Below are 19,251 nucleotides of genomic sequence, written 5' to 3' on the forward strand. Positions count from 1 at the left end.
GTGAAAAAAAGTTAATGCAATTTAATTCTAAAAAAAGAGCTATGAATCAGTAGAATCGCCACTCGCGCCTTTTTTATGAAAATAAATCTAATGAATGCTGTTTTGCAAGTTTTCTGTTATACAATTCGACTTATAACCGCTGTTGTCAGAAAAATGTGAACATTTATTGAGGAATTAAAGAAAAAACATTGCAGTGTTGACCACTGTCCGCTGCATTAGAGGTTTCCTTTTGTCTGATGGTTGGAGCAAGGTATTACTGTGTAATGGCACTGATGCGTTGAATAACTAGAAAAAGGTACTTTACATTATTTAACTCAAGTGCCACAAGTCACGCTTTTAAAATGGGATATTTGAATCATATATACTGGGTCATGATTCAAGAAGATTTTTGACCAATGTTATTTCTTGGTTCCAAACCCCTCAAAACAGCGTCAGTTCGTCTAAGAAAAGAAACTGTTGGTTTCGGGGAGTACTCGATTTATGATTAATTTTATAAATTCGGTGGGAGGGGGAACATTCAAAGTGGCCATTTTATTAGCTTTATTCAAAAACCGAAATGGAGTACAATGAATTTAATAACCCAGCAGATTAAAAAGAACACAATATAAGCTGTTTCTTGGTAGTACCAAATTTTCAGAGATGTTCGATGTCCATATTGTAGTGTCTACTATTTAGATCCTCCCTGCCCCCTGTGCGTATGACTGATGGCGTAAAAAAAAGTTGGGGTTGGGGATAAGATACCCCAACCCGCCTCCTCCGAAAGTCGGCCCTCAATTTAGTTATAATGGTTAGGGTTAGCCTGAACTAAGCCTGAACGAAGAGGATTAAAGTCTAGGGCAAGGAGGGGAGGCTCTCTTTTACGTTACACCGGAATGAAACATTATACTTATTTATGTACTATTAATAATATATATTATTATATATATAATAATGACTTACATTAATACACGAAACTTTTTTTTTTGAACAAAATGAACATATTGCTCAACGCAATGCAATAATCAGAAAAGAATTTGAAGAAACACTTTATACTTTCCCGAATAAAATAAACAGTAACAACATCTTATAAAGACTCATAAAATTTGGATATAACGGTATTCTCGACTGAGTCACTTACTCAAACATATACATATACGTATAATTATTGCACAGATCTGTCACATCTTCTCGAGACGTACGTCCAACCACACATTACCACAGCATAGGATGGAGATGATTAAAAGCAAAATCATGCGAACCAATCTTCATTGGGAAACTGATCGAAAGTTGCTTCAAATTCAGAGTCCTCTGGTTGGAAGAAATGTAAAAAGGACTCGAAACTCGAAGAACCAACGCCCATCAGACCAGGGCCGCCTGTGGTGTAGCGTTCAAGACACTATTGATTATGAAAAAATATCGGATATAACTATTTGATAGAATTTGACATTTGCCAATGTTTCTTATACAAACGTAGTTTTCTAAATATAATAAACCAATATTCAACATAGAATAAAACAGTACGTAACAATAATGATAATGTATGTTATGGAGACATCTACTTGTCCGAATAAAACCTTCATATATTTTCACTTGCTATATATCCCAAAATTCACTAAGATAAAAAACGAACAAAGATAACATGCCTTTTCAGGAAAAGAAAAAAAAACACGAAAAAGAAATCTCATAAGACTAATCTGCGTGAGGGAAGTTTTCGAAAGTGTCTTCAAATTCAGAGATGTCAACCATCAGCGCCCTCTGGTTGAGAGAAATGTACAACGGATTCAATGCTCGTGGAACTACGGTGACATTCTGATCCAACGCCCACCGGATTAAGACGGCCTGTGTTGTAGCACGAGAGGTTGCCGAGACTACACGTAGGTCATTGCTGGTCAGTATCGGATTCTGACCGTCTTCCGTCAGCCATTTTTCTCCCATTAAACTGTGCGCCATAAAACGAATGCCGTTGTCATTGCAGAGCTGTCGTAATTTTGTCCTTCTTTTCATGAGGTCAAATCGACTGTGAACAACAGAAATTGGTACCTTTGCGATCTTGATGAGATCCCGAAGGTTCTTTATTTTTATGTCCATCACCCCCAAGGAACGAATGCTTCCCGTAGCGTTCATTTCTTCCAACGTCTGCCATGATTCTTTTAATAATTCCCAACACTCCTCGTCCTTGGGGTCGCAAGAAGGCACTTGCAGCAAGACCAGATCCAAGTAGTCAGTCTGAAGTCTCTTCATTGAGTTTTCCACCGACTTTCTGGTCGCGTCTTTACCTAAACTGTCTTGAGGAACTTTAACAATAACGAAAGCGTCTTCTCGTTTGCAGTGTTTGTTGCTGGCCAAAACAGACCCCAGAATAGACTCGGACTCCTCGCTTAAATCTGGGTCAAATAACCTAAAACAACATTTTGTAAACGCCAAATTATAAAAAAGCTATATGTATAATACCTTTTGCTTTATCCCACAATATTGTGTCTTAAAAAAGTGAACTATTACTGCAGTGCCTTTTGATCTTCAGTTTTCACAGATTTTTTATTTTTTACCATAACAGCTTCAACTGTTTAAAACGCGATCGGCCTAACACTGAAAATATTTCAATACTGGGAAAGAAACTTAAGATGGCAACATGTACAATTCCACGGTGATATTGTTCACCTACCTGTATCCAGTCTTAAGAGCGTATTCAAGGGCAGCTTCTAGCTCACTGTCAGGTATGTCTCCAAGTGCCAGTCCCAGGTCAGGCACTGCGGAAAAAAGTTACACCAGCATCTATCTACTATTTACATATTATACTTCAATCATAGAATTTTAATTTATTTTACAGTTGAAAATGTACTGTCAAAAATTGTTGAGTAAATTTCTGTCCATAAACCCGTTTCTGGGCTCTAAATGTCTATTCTGATTGTCATGTAAGTCTTTCACCAGTATTCATCTTCATTACAAAAGTTACCCAAAATTAGAAACCGGGCTTAGATATCATTATTCTGTCGACGATAATAATAATAATAATAATAATAATAATAATGTTTGTGGAGCACTAAATGTGTACATGACTTGCTATTTGCTGGATCACTATTCTACAAAGAATTATATATATATATATATATATATATATATATATATATATATATATATATATATATATATATATATTCTGGAGAACAGAACATATTAATAATACTTAATCTATAATTTTACCTTACTTAAAACAATAAAGTTAGTACACATGTGATGTGATATAATACACTTGTAAGGCTGCTTTACGACAGTGACTTGTAGAAGGCTAACGATTAAAGCAATAAGCAATGTTGGGCATACTTTCATATCCACTTTTTAGCAGTGAAGTTTGAATTTCCAGTTCTTCCATGATTTCACTGGCATCCTCACTGATTGAAGTAAAGACGTCCAGTTCCATGTGTTTTAGTGTTTCCTTCAGCTCACTCATAGGTGCTTCATCAACTTTCATGCCACAAGTCATTTCTGAAAAAAAAATCGACTATGAATCATCTTTGATATCACAGAGGATTGATTGATTGATACAAAAGAATATGCACCGGTTTGCATATATTATCAAAGAGGAAAATATGAGTAATGTTACCAGCAGGCACACCGACGTCATACCGACGCCACTGCTGGAAGATGTGAATACTGTTTATATTTTAAACGATGTTACAGGGATAACAATTATTCGTATGAGACTCATATTTAACGAGAAATACGTTGTAAACAACTCATAGAAATATAATAAATTCTATTTTACCACCAAAACGGCGCTTAGCGCAATTATTCTGAACCTGTGCTTGCCATCGGACCACGTGACCTCAATCGGTGGCTTCCTTTGAAAGAATCTCTTAAGAGATTTTTACAAAAACCAAACTTTTTAAAACCATGGACTAGCTTTGAATGTCAGAACGGGTTTATGAACCATTGTGAAGTATGGGGGAATTGTCGTTTACCCCAGGAAAATCCATTTTGGGCCAAAATGAAGAGTTATTATCCCTTTAACCTTACAAATAGGAGGCAACCTTAGAAATTCAGGTGTGGATGAAATGTAGACCTGAGATGGCGTTGGTGTGGGCTTGGGCTTCTGGGCGTTCCATCAGTAACACTCACCGAGCGGCTTCTCCTCCCGGATCTTTATACACCCTTCTACATATTCGGCATCTGTACCAGGTGGGACCTCGTACTGACAGTTCAGCCAGTGGAGAAATATGGCGATGGCGATGTTTGGCGGGTTGGGACCTTTCGCTCGCACCTGATGCCACCAGCCCTCAGGTACGTAAATGATGTCTCCAGGATTGGCCGTTATATTATATACATCCACCTTGGTTACGTCGGGAAAATTGATCAAATCCACAGACTCGATATCAATCTGAGATATACCTAAAATGAATTTTTTTAGACTGTTAAGGGGGGTTGTTGATGTAAGAATGGCCCTCATAATACAACGTCGACAAAAATAAAATCGCTCAAATGAAAAGATGCTCTTTTTTCCCTCTTTGGTTAAACATATGGGCTTTGCTTTTATAAACATATGTTAATGTTACCTGTATGATACTGGAAGTCGTCGCTGTATGTGTTCTTGCCGTCTCTAGGTGTGGTCAGTATCCACTGTCTCTGACCAGTCACCTGGGCGAAGAAGGTCTCCGTGATGTCAAGGTGAAGGTCGGTGCTGGACCAACCGGCATTGAAGAATATTTGGTACGGTTTCATCTAGATGATTGTAAATGTATTGATTATGAAAATACATCTTTTTTTTTTTTTTTTTTTTTGAGTGGGAAATTAGAAATCAACCAATCAAGTAATGACGATCATGTGTCATTTTTGTAAAAGATAAACCTATGGCTTCAGACTTAATAAGAACAGTAATAGTTATTTCTTGCTTAAAATAAGATCAGTATTTCAGTGACTGAGCATCTGTATTATAAGTATTTGTATGCACTAATGTAGTGTATCGTTCTGTACTTGTACGGTGATGTGTTTTCTGATTCTGTGATGTATTAGCGGAATAACAAAACAAAACTGGTTATCATACGCATTTTTATTTCTTGCTTAAAAATAAGATCAGTATTTCAGTGACTGAGCATCTGTATTATAAGTATTTGTATGCACTAATGTAGTGTATCCTTCTGTATTTGCACGGTAATGTTTTCTGATTCTGTGATGTATTCATGTTCCTGTATGTTTGTCTTCTTTGTAATGTGCTGTATTGTGTTTGTATATGCTTAAAAAAAAAAAAAAAAAAAAAAAAAAAAAAGAACAGTAATAGTTCCATTCTATGAAAAGCGCTATACATGCGTCCAAGCGCTGTTTACATATGAATATAAAAACTAAAAATACACAGATCATTTTAGAACTTATATAAGAGAAAGTTAAGCTAAAAGATACAGGTTAATTAAAAAATTTAAATAAAAAGTTTTTGTGTTTTTTTAGTTCTTTGAAAACAATGATAGGAGTCATTAAAAGAACATTTGCTTTATTAATGTAATTGGACCATAAAATTGATGCTGTAGTGTCAAAAGCCCTGTGACCATACGTTTTATTTCTTTTTATTGTATCATCCCGCTTTAGTTGAATTCGACCACTGAATCTTACACACAGTTTGTTTGTTAATCTCATTCGCCGTTAAATAAAAATGTACTCACAATCTTAAAATATGTGTCACATCCGAACACTTTTGGAAGAGTGACGTCTTCCGCCATCTCTAAACTTATACTGGCGTCTAAGTAGAGTTTGTGGTTCTTATAATGACTGGAATTAATACATAAATGTAAAGGTAGAACAACTTAACTTACAAACATCAAATACGCAGCTTTTTTTAATTTATTTAAAAAAAGTAGAGAGTAATCATGTTATTTTTAAAAATAATATAGTACAATTTATAGCTATGGCCGTCATCCGGTACGTGACCTACCTCTGTAAAGAAATTGAGTGTCCGTGTGACAGAGAGTCCGCCCTCCATTAGATTCATACAGGTTTACATGACGTAAGTGGGTCATATTCTAAGTGGCCTTACCTGGACAAGGGAATGGGAACCGGTGATGGTGGGCGGGTGAAAAGACAGCCTCAATGTTGGCTGTCTTTGACAAGGTACACCGTCACGCTGAGATGATGGCCCGAGGCTGCACACCCGGGGAGGCGTGGGAAGGGCATTCAGAAAGGGGCGGGAGTTATATAGCAGGATTTTTATGCAAAAGGACCTGCATTAGTCAAGGAAATAAGCGTGGTGAACTTTAAAGATAAAGATACCTAAGTTAGCTTACTTGAGATAATCATCCATATACATGAACATATGCCCAAAGTGATTCTTGTCGACTGAGGTGTTTTTAAACATTACGTTGAATACTTGATGTCCAAATTTCTCTCTCAGGTAATCCTCGCTCTTCCATTTTTCCACTGCTGGCCAGTGCTTTACTCCACCTCGCACTATCAAAGGGACAGATTTTCTCATATAGTCCCTGTAAAAAGTCTCCGGGTCAGGAAATTCGTCTAGCTCGACGATCCCCTTCTCTTCATCTGCGTGGTATCCGAAAGGGCGCAAGTGTCCCTTGGGTGGAGTACCTTGTGTGGGATCGGCGTCACTTACGGATAAAGTTTGTGAAACATCTTCAAGTTTTGGGCCTAGAAAAACCCAGGCCAAAGCTAACAGCACAGGAATTGCACCAACGTACAACTTTCCCTGATACTCCATTCTATACTGGAGTGAATACAAGTTAAATACAGCAAGTCAATTGTCTCGTTCTCAGGGCAAATGATAAAGGCTGCATGCGGCCAAGACGAGGCAACGGTGCGTAGAGTGTTTTAAAATGCATTTACGCAGGGGATTCGCATCAACAAGTCCTCGTCAAAGCCTTTCTGTTCCGCACCAGTTTCCACCAAAAGAATTACCTTGCTTAAAGAATCCGTGAGTCAAAAAGGTCATGGTTACAGTCTCATCTCGACTTCAGGTGATCATACAACATGGTAACAGCTGAATGGTTGGAAAGAAAACATAGTTTTAAAGGGAGAGCAATATAAGGTTAAAATACCTGTCTTCAAACGATCAAAAGACCAAAAAGATATCTCAGGGGGTTATTTACATAAACATATGTGAACATTTTATGGTGTACTACACTTATGGTGTATTATTTGCAAACTATATAATGTCACTTTTTACTTAATGTTGACCACTTTTCATATTGGAAAGTAGTTGTATAAAACAGACAAAATAATGGGGCTAGACAATATTATGCAAATTCTACACAAACTGTGTGCCACAGTGTTTTAAATGCATTTAAAAGAAGGTTGGATTCTCAAGGGATTCTCATCAACAACTGCTCGTAAAAGCCTTCTGTTCCGCACCAGTTTCCATCATAAGAATTATCTTGCTTAAAGAACCTGTGAGTCCAAAAGGTCATGGCCACAATGTCTTCACCAATTCAGGTGGACGTAACCTGGCAACAGTCTAATCGTTGGAAAGAAAAAATAGTTTTGAAGGGAGAGCAACATAAGATACGTATCTTCATATGAAAAGAAACGACCGAATGAGATTCTCGGTTTTAAAAGGCACTTTGTGTTCGATCCAACTTACATGTTATTTGTTATTTACATATGGGTCATCCCACGAAACGGTACACATTTGGGTCACATCGGTGACGAGAACATATTCTGTAACATTTTCAAGCTGTTTAATGTCACTGATTACTTTTAAGATTATTTTTAATTACATTAAAATGTTGATTTCTTTCAATATTGGTAAGTAGTAATATAAAACAGAAAAAATATGTGGAATGACCCAGATAGAACTTTAAAATAAATTTTTAATTTCTCAATAACTTTCCTTTTTTTCTACGGTACTGACAGTGTGCGCACTACCTCCGCCCACACCTACAAACGGACCTTAACAACTAAGTGCAGGCAACCGATACCAATATACCCTCTACCAGGGAGACAGACTGATTTTTCACAGATATTCACAGTTATGTCTCTGGATAAACAGACAGCTATTTTTGTATGAATTTTTCCGTTTTTCCCAAATAATCCACCACCCTGGTAGAGGGTAGTACCGATAGGTGGGGTATGACAAAAGGTAAAAATGCCTCTTAAATTGAAAAAAGAGAAAAATGTGGTCATTAATTATAGAATTAAAAATCCACAAATTGTGTTTTAAGCTTTATGTACATTTACCTACAGGTACGGGATGACAGCTTTTCATATGAGATTCATAATTTCACAATAAATATAACGTAAACAGCATACAGAAATATAATAGGACCTTCATACATGTAGATGGCTACCCTCCGTAATAATCTCTCCGTAATAAAAGAGATTATTACAAAAAGAACACACTTGAAAAAACCATCGACTAACTCTGAAGGTCGAAACAGATTCATTAACCATTGGAAATGTGACAAAACTGTCGTTTACCCAGGAAAGTCCGTTTTATGCAATTTTTCCTGCCAAAATGATAAGTTGTCATCCCTGTAATGGTCAAGCCAATAATGGAGGGTCACAGCGGTTTTGATGGAATATAAAAACCTTTTGAAAAGCGGCAGAGCGCATCTACTGTCTTGGGTCTGTATTCGAAAAGTTCACTCGGCGCTCAGTTAGTGCAGGGAATTATAACGGATATAATACATTTCTGATTTTCACGCGTGACAGGAAACTTATGATGCATTTGTTCAGTATCTGAAACGATCTTATTGAGGAAGCATTCACCCTACACACATATTAGCGCTTAGACCGGCCTTCAGTCAGACTTGAGTAATATGAGAGAAGTGTTAGCGAGTGGAACTTTTTATTCACCCAAGCTCTAGTGTAAAACGGTGCGTTCTTCACTTCGTATCGTACGCTGTCGAGTGTCAGGACAAAAAACTCCGTTACCAATATGGAGTACCAGATTAAAGTGTGTATTGGGGCAATCCCAGTGATTATAGCATTGGCTTGGACTTTCTTAGGGTCGAACCCAGGGGACGGCGTTGCACGGATATTGAATGTTAAGCCGGACGAGGCCGAATACATGGGACAGGCCCCAAGGGGGCACATGCTTCCTTACGGACACCATGTCGAGGAGCCAAAGGCCATCGTAGAGCTAGATCATTTTCCTGATCCAGAGACTTTTTATAGGGAATATGTTCACAAATCCGTCCCTTTGGTGGTTCGAGGGGGGTTGAAGCACTGGCCTGCAGTGCAAAAATGGAAAAGTGAAGATTATTTGAGAGAGAAGTTTGGAGGGAATGTGTTTCAAGTTATGTATAAGAACGCGACAGCCGACAAGGAGCATTACTCTTTCATGTCTATGACTATGGACATGTTTCTGGAGTAAGTACAATTCTCTCTCTCTCTCTCTCTCTCTCTCTCTCTCGTTAATTATTGATATCGCCGACATTATATTTTTACTGTTTAATTCTTCAATACAATCTTGAGGCTCTATATGCAGAATACGGTGCAAAATTATCCAGTATTTGAGATTGAAGGTATACTTTCTGCGTTTGTCCCAAAGTTATATTTTCTGCGTCTACATATTTTGCAAAGCTACTTATCTTTCCCAATTCAAAACGATAAACCGCCTCAAATAAAAGCACCTAAGGTAGATATCTCTTTGTCATATGTACGAGAAAACATGGCGGTCTGAATGAATTGAGCACTAAATTACTGAATTAGAAATGGTATAAAACATCGAAACCAATAGCTGGTACGGGTGGAGAAATGATTTGTAAATAAGAAAATATTGCTTTTTAACGAGGATCATTCGATTTGGTGGCAAAGTTCCAGATAGGATACCTTTAATTCGTGAAGAAATCTGACGTTAACGAGACTGCAGTGCCTTATAAAATGACCCTTTACACTTCAGTGATTACAAGAACTATAAGCTATACTTGGACTCACAGATATCTATAGAAATGGCAGAGGACATAACCTTGCCTGGTTACTTTGGATGCGACCACTTTCTAAAGCTGGTATGCTATGTTTTGCATAAACCCTTAAAGGAATCTGTGGTTTTTAAAATTAGTGTTGCAAAAACAGATTATCATAAAATTGATGTTGACGATCGCTGAAGCACAATGCGCATGCACACACACACACACTGCATTTTAATTCTAAGGATGATAACACTTTGACACCTTAATTCCCAACAGATGACTGGGGTCAACATATTCTTCAATTCGGGTTGGTCGAGCACCGAGAACCACCTTGACATTACGGAGACGTTCTTCGCTCAGGTGGTGGGCGGACGACAGTGGATCCTGACGCCCCCGCAAGACGGACAATATCTGTACACAGACAACTTCACGTGGCATTCGGGTAATTCATAAGTTTCATTCATGCTAGATTTTATTTTCACCTTTTGGGTCTCTTTTTACGTGGCAGGAACGAGACAGAACGTGGAAATCAAAGGGAAGTTAATAAAAGAAAAAAAATTAAAAGCACAGCTAATTTCAGATTTTAAATGAATTTACTTCTTAAAGTGACTTCTTATTCAATTATCTTCTCCCACTGAAATTTTTTAGATTATTTGATTTATCGAACATACAGGAACCCCAATATTTTACTGCAATGATACGGCCACTACAAGGGTTCGGACACTACATGGATAATATATGTGTGCCTCCTCTGTACTAAAAAAATATGAAAAATAGGAATTATGTCCTTCATTCAACATTAAATGAATAGGCATAGGTTATGGTACAGGTTGATTTTGACTAGGATCTTACCAATATTTCTTATGCCTTGTCCAGTGTGGCATGAGTTACGCCGTTTTCACGTAGCGCATTAGAGGAGTGTTTCAAGTTATCTCTTAAACTGAGGGTGCAAAACAGACAATGTGTCTAACTTTTGTTAGTTATAATGAAAAATAAGTACATGTCAATCTTCACCTTCACACCCTACCTATTTTCGGTTATAATAATTATAATTATATTGCACTCAAGGTATATCCCCTGTGGATAAAGAAGCAGTAGACCTGTACCGTTACCCGGACGTCGCCAAAGTGGACATTTATAACGTCACAGCCTACGAGGGGGACATCGTGTACTGCCCAGAGGGGTGGTTCCACCAGGTCAGCGCAGTAGGTGGACCAAACATAGCCATTGCCTGGTACCTCTATGACTACGACTGCCAGACTAAATGCAAAATGACCACGTACCAAACCTATGTAGACTGCTGTACTGACATACGGAATAGTAGACCAGATGGTATGATACTGTTGATGTTGTTGCTGTTTAAATATTGAGGGAGTCAGAGTTCATAAACAGATATCATGAATTTCTAAAGAACACTCTTAACATCCGGGATTTGGATTATTTACATTTATTACAAGTTACTTTGCGCAATCTCTCTCTATCTTTCTCTCTGATTTTGCACTGATACATTCCCCTCTCCCCAGTACATTAAAAACACATAACTCAGTCATTATTTATCTTGCAGAGATTTCTTGCCATATAAAACCGGAAGAGATGCCTCTGGCTACATTGCTTCGTGCGTACGTCGATGACGTACCATTTGCGGCAGATCTGGACGCAAGAACACTGGAAATATTTTCTCAACCAGAACCTTTCCAGTTAAACAGTGGATATGACAGTAAGATTAATATGTATTGTTGTTATTATATTCTTTACGTATATACAAAAATAACTTTCTTTGCTATTCAATGAAGTACGGTGTTTGATTACAGAAACTGAAGGGTATTCCATTGGAACATCACCCTGATGTATGCTTCATACGTAGACATACAAATTACCGTTTCCATTTCTTTAACTTACCAAGGTGCAAAATGAAATCTTTGCTGTCTTTCCTCAATTGTGACCTTTTCTTTGTTTCAATCAGTGCCGATACTAGGCCTTGGACTTGGGGGCATGGCAGAAGAGAAAATTGAAACCGCCGTTAAAAGTGCATTAAAATTTGGATACAGGTAAATAATAACTATTTTTCTTGCTCGTGCAAATGTATTGTTCTTACATTACCAAAGACGATCTTTTAAGAGGCCTTTCTGTTTTTCAGACTTTTTGACACAGACCCTGTGGACGAATCTGAGAAAATATTAGGATCTTTTCTTGCAAATAACAAGAATTTTAAAAGAGAAGACGTTTTCATTATTGTCAAGGTGCATCCAAAGGATCTGGGAAAAGCCGCCACCAGAAAATCGGTTGAACGCTCGTTGGAGAGGTTGAGAACCGACTATTTGGATCTTGTTTTGATTAAAGCGCCATCTTGTGAGTCCAAAGAACACAGTTGCGAGACAACTGGCACGTGGCAAGAATCGTGGGAAAGTTTGGAAGATTTGAAGACCATGGGTAGCGTTCGCTCCTTGGGGGTGAGCAACTTTAAAATCTCTCAACTCAAGGAACTTTTGTCCATAGCAAAGGCTCCAGTTTCGGTGGTCCAATGCAGGTTTAACATTTTATTAAGACGAGAAAAGATGCGGAATTTTTGTAGAAAACATGGCATACGCTTCATGGCCCACAGTCTGCTGGGATATGATATGGTGCCCTCTTTCGGCGTAAACCCACTCATGGAAGGTAATAACGCGGTAACTATTGCCGCCAGGTTGCTGCACACCAGCCCAGCTACTCTTATGGTCAGATGGGCGTTGGAGCAAAACGTTACCGTGGTTCCAAAAACGTCCCATCCTTTCCACCTATTACTCAACGTACAAGCACAGGAAGGCTTAGACTTGGATGAGAGACCGGAAGTGAGGGAAATGTTAGATAGGATGCCGCATACCAGTTGAAATTCATTGTCAAATTTGATGTGGCACTAACGTGTCGATACTCTTGGTCAGGAGAGGGTTGGTCATGCAGAAAGGGAATTTCACATTTTATTAAAGATGGATAGTTTACATATTGTCTCAGACGGTTTCAAATCGTCTTTTTCACACAGGTCCAGGTATCATAATTCACTTCTAACGCTTCACGCACAGCATTCTGCGATGAAGATAACACGGCTTGGACGTCACATAAGAAATGCCAGAGCAAGACCTGCCTCCTCAGCTAAAAATTCCGGTGTAAACGAAACAAACCGCAAAAAAGTGTTGGGGAGTATCAAAGGCTGATACATGTATTAATTAAAAATTACCGATTCTTGAGATATGAGGACGTGGGGTTAAATGAGCTCTAATACACCAAGGGCGTCGTCGTTACAGAATTGACCTCAATTCATTTGTTGCGCAAAAACGAAAGAGATACTTCTGTTATTTGCAAAGACAGACTGGGCAGGTCGTTGAGGATGTTATTTGGCGGGCCCGTAATATTTGTCGATGCATAATGAGAAGGAAAAAAACAGTTAAATTATTGTTGAAATGCGCATTAATTGATTAGGTATTCAGAGTGAAAAGTAATGGAGATCCGACTTCTTTTTTCTTAGTCTCCTTTACTAGTTCTAAAGATGTGAACATCTTGGATGTTATCAAGATATCAAAAGACAGAATACAGGATATAAATAGTCTTAAGATTTCCTACTTTTTATACAAAATCTCTACTTGTATCAAGTGACATGTTTGGTGTATCTTTATGTTTAACTTTCTAATGAAAAAAAAATTCAAATCTTCCTTTTTTTCCAAAAGTACTACTCCAGCACAGACAACAACAATAATAATAATAATAAAATAATAAATAAATAACAAAAAATGGATAAATAAATAAGCTTGTACTGAAAGTCAGACACCTTTCCAAGACTGAACATAAGTTGCCTACATAACAATTTTGATGGATAGTAATGCCAAAACTCCATCAGGCAGTTACACATGTGGTGGGCAATACAGGAATGTTGTAAATGAATGACCAATTAAGAATCTGCCCCATTCATGAAAAACAGAAAATAAAAATGTCAACAAAACTTACTATTACCCCAAATATTAAGAACCTCTCATAAAAGGATATTCCTCACAGTTTTCTAAAAACTATAAAGGTTTTGTGACTCTTCATTAAAGATTCATGATTGTTTGTAAAAATTCAATCTCCTAACTTGTTTGTTTGTATAATTCTACCTATTTATTTATCACACTCGTTTTTTTTTTATCTAACAACATAGGAAACTTCTCAGATTCCAGTCAATAGTCCAGCACCACTTTTCTTAAACAAAAATACATCAAGAAAATATTTCTTCCTTGACATCATACACAAAAGTCTTATTTAGAAGCAGACATCTCAGCTAGTGTAAGTCCTCACTGTCTTCCTGGCTTGAGAGTACAAATCAAGCGCCATCTTGTGTCCATTTCTGCACCAGGGGACATCAGTATTGGAATCACAGTAAAAATAGAGCCCCAAGAGTATGGCTACCATGGCGACTACTATGCCAAAGAATATGCTACAACAAGATGCACCACCCCCTGTAAAAAGAAATAACAATTGGTGAATTATTCAAAAAGAACAACTCAATCATATACTTGGTAACAACTATTACTCTATATAATCAAAATTCACCTATTTTGTTATTTTCTAAGCAATATTGTTTTTCCAGAAATACACCTTCATCCATCAGATTTAAAGATGTGTTTAAAGTGAGTTAAGTCAAATCACTGCCTTGAACCCCAACCAAATCCCACCATGAAGTTTCAAATAGCAGAAATTGACGACATTCCTGAAAAATGATATCTGAACAGACATTTCAGCTAACTATCATTTGAATAATTATTCTTTATTGGCAGTAAAGTGTCATACATGATTACAGTGTCAATTGGTGGACTTTTAAGAACTGTGAGGGTGCTAAAGGAGGTCAAATTTACTACCAGAAATTTGAAGAAGATGCTTTTTATTAGGATGACTGAGAGTTAAAATTGGGTTTACCCTTTGGCATACAGGGAATATACACTTGTTTATATGTAACATTTTACAATAAATATACACCAAAATGAAAATGCACGCAACAGCATGATTGACACTGCATATTCTTACCAGTCTTGATTGCCTTTTCCTCAGCACTGTGACCATTGAGTGTCTTCCTGTTTTCAGTTTGTAATGGTACTGTCTCTTCCTTTTCTTGTTGCCTCTTTGCTGCCTGAGATGCCTCAAATTCTCTCTTCCTTCTTTCTTTCTCTGCTTTCTTTTCTGCCTTTTTCCTTTTGTTTTCCTGTTCTTCTTCTGCCTTTCGAAGATTTTCTTTAGCTGAAGAAATTTTGAATAAAAAATCTTATCTAATGCCAAAAGAAAAACAAAACTAAAGCATATATGAACTGAACAAAAACGATGTGAACACATTTACACATAAGGATGTGTCACTGCTAACAATTCAAAATATCACAGACTGAAATGTTAATAAAATGCCTAAACTTAATTTGACATTATTTTCCAACTTGCAGTTATTGTTTACAAATGCCTGTGTACTTGACATTGACAAAAGATGAAAAATAGAAAAGAGGGTTTAATTTATCTACACAACTGACCTCTTTCTTCGTCTAATTTCTTTTGTTTCTGTCTATCAAGTTCTGACTGCACTTTCTTCATATATGCCACCATCTAAAGTTAAATATAAAAATATTTATCAATTATTCATTGAAAAGAACATTATAGTATCACAGTAAATTAATATGAAGTTTCTTACAAAATCATAAGCTGCTTGGTATACTCTTCAACAGAACTGCTAAATCAAGATAACTAAATGCATATTGGTGATTGTCGTGGTTAACTTTATTCAAACACACCAACAGGTCAGAGTGAGAAGTACCTCACAGACACAAAAATAATCACATTTACAACCATCAAATTTACCATCCACAAAAAAGACCAAACAGGTCCTGGTTTTTACCATTTTGTATTTGTAGGACTGACAAATATATATATATATATATATATATATATATATATATATATATATATATGTGTGTGTCAGTCCTATATATATATATATATATATATATATATATACTTTTCAAACACCACCACTCACTTTTAATGATAGGTTCATTTCCCACTTCAAAAATAATTGGCACAGATAAAAATTACCTTTCTGCAAAAATGTTAATATTTTGAATGGAAAAAAATAAAACTTCATATTTATACTTTTCAAACACCACCACTCACATTCTGTGCACATCTTCTGCACTGCACCTCATCCAAGCAGTCCCCAGCCACCTGCTTCAAGTTTTCACTGAGAGGGTTGTCTTTAAGGTCCAGCCACTTCAACTTTTTCAGGTAGCACATACCGACTGGAAGAGTGGTCAGTTGGTTACCAAGGAGATCAAGGTGCTCTAGTTTCTGTAGCAACCCTATGTTGGATGGAATTTCTGTGAGGCTGTTCTTGCTCAGGTCTATTTTGACCAGGTAGTTCAGTTTGGTGCAGAAGTCATCCTGTAAAGAATATCAATGGAATTTTAACATTTGTAATGGAGGGGAGGGGGGGGGAGCAAATGACCATAATTCTTACAGTCGGCATGACGTCACAAGATGGCCGCCACGCCCGGACTAGGGTAAAACAATCTGTAAGCTCCATTACTCCCCATGTTAAAATGATCAACTTTGATCATCTGTATCTCTCACACCGGTAGATAATTAAACTTGACAACTGTTTAATTATATCAACATAGGTATTTAGTGTCAGGAAATGGCCATCAAGGACCTTTTCTAGCATTGATGCCGATTTTATCAGCGATTGAAATGCACCTCTCTTACACTGTAATTATATGAGCTGCAGTTACAGTTCTGATTGTTTTTCAGGTAAGAAGTTCCAATGGCTTTGTTATCGGATGAATCTGTCCACTGACAGCGATTGAACAGAACTTACCTGGATCCTCAAACAATCATAGAGCCCTTTGAGGTGGTTTCATGGGAAGAAAGTGATCTTATCAGTTGGTGTCATTGTAGCAAATAGAACTAAAACAGATATGATCTTCACAGGTGTGGTCATTGTATTTGTCTTTGAAAAGGGGGGCTGAAAGAAAGCTTTAATGACAATTTACTAGTCTGATTTTATTACTGAAAGTACATGCCCTTTTGAGAATTTGAACAATTTTTTCTAGTAATTTTTTAATACCCATGTTGCTGCAGACAGAATTGAGATCATGGACAGAATGAAATTTTTACATACTCAATAAATCATTTAATTATTGTACTATGAAGTGTGTAAATGGCAATAATGTGCTATTGGAACAGATAAGTAATACCTTATCTTTGTGATGTTGCACACTTTCATCAAGAGGATAGAACGCAAGAAAGGCTATCAATGCACATACTCCAGTATATGAACTGGAAGAAACAAGTGAGTGGAGCTGTTTGCTGAGTAAAATCTATTAACCCATGCAATTAGAAAAAACACTCAGCAATCAAATTTTTGTTATGGATTGGACACTACTGTTATATTTGCTTAAGTGTGATATAGAAATTCTAATTCATTTTTACTGTACAAATGTTAATTCAGAATGGAACTTTACAGCATATGTCAAGGAATTTTATAACTCCTTTCTTACATACCTTATACATGTAGATAGAAATAAAATGTAAATTTAAAGTCAACAAGTTTTATTGTATCTTTCATTTTGCATTTTGTTTAAGAATTCAAAGTGATTTATGATGGTTAAATATGCATTCAATTCATATTTTTATAGATCATACTTTGTATTGTGATATTGAGTCTGATGTTCTAAAAATGAAAATGAAATCACTACTGTATAAATTTATATTATTTTCTAAAGAAAAAAAAAACACCATGAACTTCATTTAGCATCAGAGTCAAAAATGATTTGTAGATTTTGACAATTTATAAAGATTTAAGTGAGGCTTTCATTCAAAACTTTTTGTTTAATTGGATAATTATGGATGAATCTATTTATGAAAAATAATTTTGGCAGGCCTCTAATGAAATTTTTTACGTTTTTGCAGAAATTATAAAAGCTAAAAAAGTATTTCATAGTCTCTTCAAACATAATCCAGACAACAGTAGAAAAATAAATTTTAATGAAAAACACAGCAGTGACAAATTAAAATTCTTTTTGAAAGCACATTAATTGCATTACTTGAGACACCTGCTTCGAACACGACAGGACTGAGCAGTGCTACCCAAGCCTCCTTTTCTAGCTTATCAAATCTTTCAAACTGAGACCTCTAAAAGCAATATGAATATAATAGTTTTCTTTGTTTAGATAATGATTTTATTATACAAGAATTCTGACTGTATATTAATGAACTGGGTGCGTATAGGTCATAGTGTCCCAGTAGGAAAAATTGCTTTAAAAATAGTACACTACCATCGTTGATAAAGTCGCCACTGACGCTAGATAATCCTTTTGATGGCAATTTCCCTGAGCTAAATACGTAAGTGAATATCAACAAACAGTTGTCATGCGTATTTGTTCACAGATATACTTGATACAGACGATAAAATATACCTATTACAACATGCATCTGGTGTAAACTGAAATTGCAGCCCGTTGGAGGAGTGTTGGTATTATCGCTGATAAAATCACCATCAGCTCTAGAAAATCCTCCTGAGGCCCATTGACTGACGCTAAAAACCCTAGTGAATATAACCAAGTGGTTGTCACAAGTAATTGTCCTCTGGTCTGCTTGATATGAACGATCAAAGTTCACCAATTTAACATTGAGAGTAATGGGCGCAAGCCAATGTTTTACCCTAGTCCAAAATGAGAGCCTCGTTCTGGGTTCAGTAATCCTGTAACCGACTGTAAGAATTCAGCAAAAGCAGATGCCAGGTTTTCATATCAGTATGGGCATCGCAAGTAAAATACTGATCAATATCTATGTAACATGTAACTAGTAGAATTTTTTAAAAAACTTACTGGTAAACTTTTAATCTGGTTACAAGATAAGTCCAAACGAGTTGCTTTCGGCAGGGCAACCTGGAATACAAAAGCACCAAACATTATGAATAAGTTCAAGAAGATAATATAAATGTTCCTGTTACTAGTTAGTACCCTAAGCTAAAATTATTTTTATGCTTTATTTTACCATTCATTTGAATTGTGAATGAACAGTCAAAGACAGAGCATTTCCATCATGTCTGACGATTTGTACTCGATAACCGCACTGCCCCTAAACATACTCTGTCAACCTCTCGCCTTTTCGCCAGACCGAACATTCAGTTGTTACCAAGATAGCTCTGTGATTCTGCAGAAAATACTTACAAGCTCTTTAACTGGGACTGTATCTAAATTACTCAGGCTCAAGTCTAGCTCGTTGCCTTCCAGTTTATCCTTTAAGTTTTCTTTTGGCATGATTTTAGAGTTTTTAAAGGGAACCACCGGCGAAATGACCACCCAAACACGCTTGGCGGAAGTTGTGCAACGTGACAGTACAGAGTTACATATACTTTATATGAAAAGTTTTGGAATATATTTTCACT

The 19,251-nt window shown here is 36.7% G+C and overlaps 3 protein-coding genes and 1 long non-coding RNA gene across 4 annotated transcripts; 2 read left to right on the top strand and 2 right to left on the bottom strand.

Moving 5' to 3' along the window:
• Window positions 1-523: 523 nt before the first annotated feature.
• Window positions 524-6,918, bottom strand: LOC106150561 (uncharacterized). Its single transcript, XM_087010039.1, has 7 exons — window positions 6,246-6,918; window positions 5,628-5,733; window positions 4,530-4,695; window positions 4,096-4,365; window positions 3,301-3,462; window positions 2,642-2,726; window positions 524-2,377 (listed from the first exon to the last, which is right to left on the bottom strand). Exons 1-7 carry the CDS (start codon window positions 6,671-6,673, stop codon window positions 1,669-1,671), a joined length of 1,926 nt encoding a protein of 641 aa, XP_086866165.1. The 5' UTR covers window positions 6,674-6,918; the 3' UTR covers window positions 524-1,668.
• A 1,594-nt stretch (window positions 6,919-8,512) lies between these two features.
• Window positions 8,513-13,404, top strand: LOC106150558 (uncharacterized). The gene is made up of 7 exons (XM_013523435.2): window positions 8,513-9,282; window positions 9,815-9,920; window positions 10,101-10,266; window positions 10,893-11,156; window positions 11,389-11,541; window positions 11,788-11,872; window positions 11,962-13,404. The coding sequence occupies exons 1-7, from the start codon at window positions 8,849-8,851 to the stop codon at window positions 12,689-12,691; spliced, it is 1,938 nt and encodes a 645-aa protein (XP_013378889.2). The 5' UTR covers window positions 8,513-8,848; the 3' UTR covers window positions 12,692-13,404.
• Window positions 13,396-19,222, bottom strand: LOC106150559 (leucine-rich repeat-containing protein 59-like). Its single transcript, XM_087010042.1, has 6 exons — window positions 19,034-19,222; window positions 18,689-18,748; window positions 15,978-16,244; window positions 15,341-15,413; window positions 14,853-15,062; window positions 13,396-14,287 (listed from the first exon to the last, which is right to left on the bottom strand). Exons 1-6 carry the CDS (start codon window positions 19,121-19,123, stop codon window positions 14,106-14,108), a joined length of 882 nt encoding a protein of 293 aa, XP_086866168.1. The 5' UTR covers window positions 19,124-19,222; the 3' UTR covers window positions 13,396-14,105.
• LOC106155819 (uncharacterized) lies at window positions 16,303-17,409 on the top strand. Its single transcript, XR_015333661.1, has 2 exons — window positions 16,303-16,375; window positions 16,611-17,409. It is a non-coding gene; the product is annotated as an uncharacterized LOC106155819 (long non-coding RNA).
• Window positions 19,223-19,251: the final 29 nt, after the last annotated feature.

The sequence above is a fragment of the Lingula anatina genome, chromosome 3 (assembly GCF_051362555.1).
Source record: "Lingula anatina isolate TDL-2025a chromosome 3, LinAna3.0, whole genome shotgun sequence".
Classification (NCBI taxonomy): Eukaryota; Metazoa; Brachiopoda; class Lingulata; order Lingulida; family Lingulidae; genus Lingula; species Lingula anatina.

What these genes read in the sequence shown, in the direction of transcription:
- LOC106150559 (XM_087010042.1), bottom strand. Translation starts at nt 19,123, where the DNA reads ATGCCAAAAGAAAACTTAAAGGATAAACTGGAAGGCAACGAGCTAGAC. An exon ending in GAAATTAGACGAAGAAAGAG is followed by an intron (nt 15,063 to 15,340) that starts GTCAGTTGTGTA and finishes AAATTTCTTCAG; the next exon opens with CTAAAGAAAATCTTCGAAAG. An exon ending in GGAAAAGGCAATCAAGACTG is followed by an intron (nt 14,288 to 14,852) that starts GTAAGAATATGC and finishes TTCTTTTTACAG; the next exon opens with GGGGTGGTGCATCTTGTTGT.
- LOC106150558 (XM_013523435.2), top strand. Translation starts at nt 8,849, where the DNA reads ATGGAGTACCAGATTAAAGTGTGTATTGGGGCAATCCCAGTGATTATA. An exon ending in ACTATGGACATGTTTCTGGA is followed by an intron (nt 9,283 to 9,814) that starts GTAAGTACAATT and finishes TTTACACTTCAG; the next exon opens with TGATTACAAGAACTATAAGC. An exon ending in GCATTAAAATTTGGATACAG is followed by an intron (nt 11,873 to 11,961) that starts GTAAATAATAAC and finishes TCTGTTTTTCAG; the next exon opens with ACTTTTTGACACAGACCCTG.
- LOC106150561 (XM_087010039.1), bottom strand. Translation starts at nt 6,673, where the DNA reads ATGGAGTATCAGGGAAAGTTGTACGTTGGTGCAATTCCTGTGCTGTTA. An exon ending in TATATGGATGATTATCTCAA is followed by an intron (nt 5,734 to 6,245) that starts GTAAGCTAACTT and finishes TATTAATTCCAG; the next exon opens with TCATTATAAGAACCACAAAC. An exon ending in CGACTTCCAGTATCATACAG is followed by an intron (nt 4,366 to 4,529) that starts GTAACATTAACA and finishes AATTCATTTTAG; the next exon opens with GTATATCTCAGATTGATATC.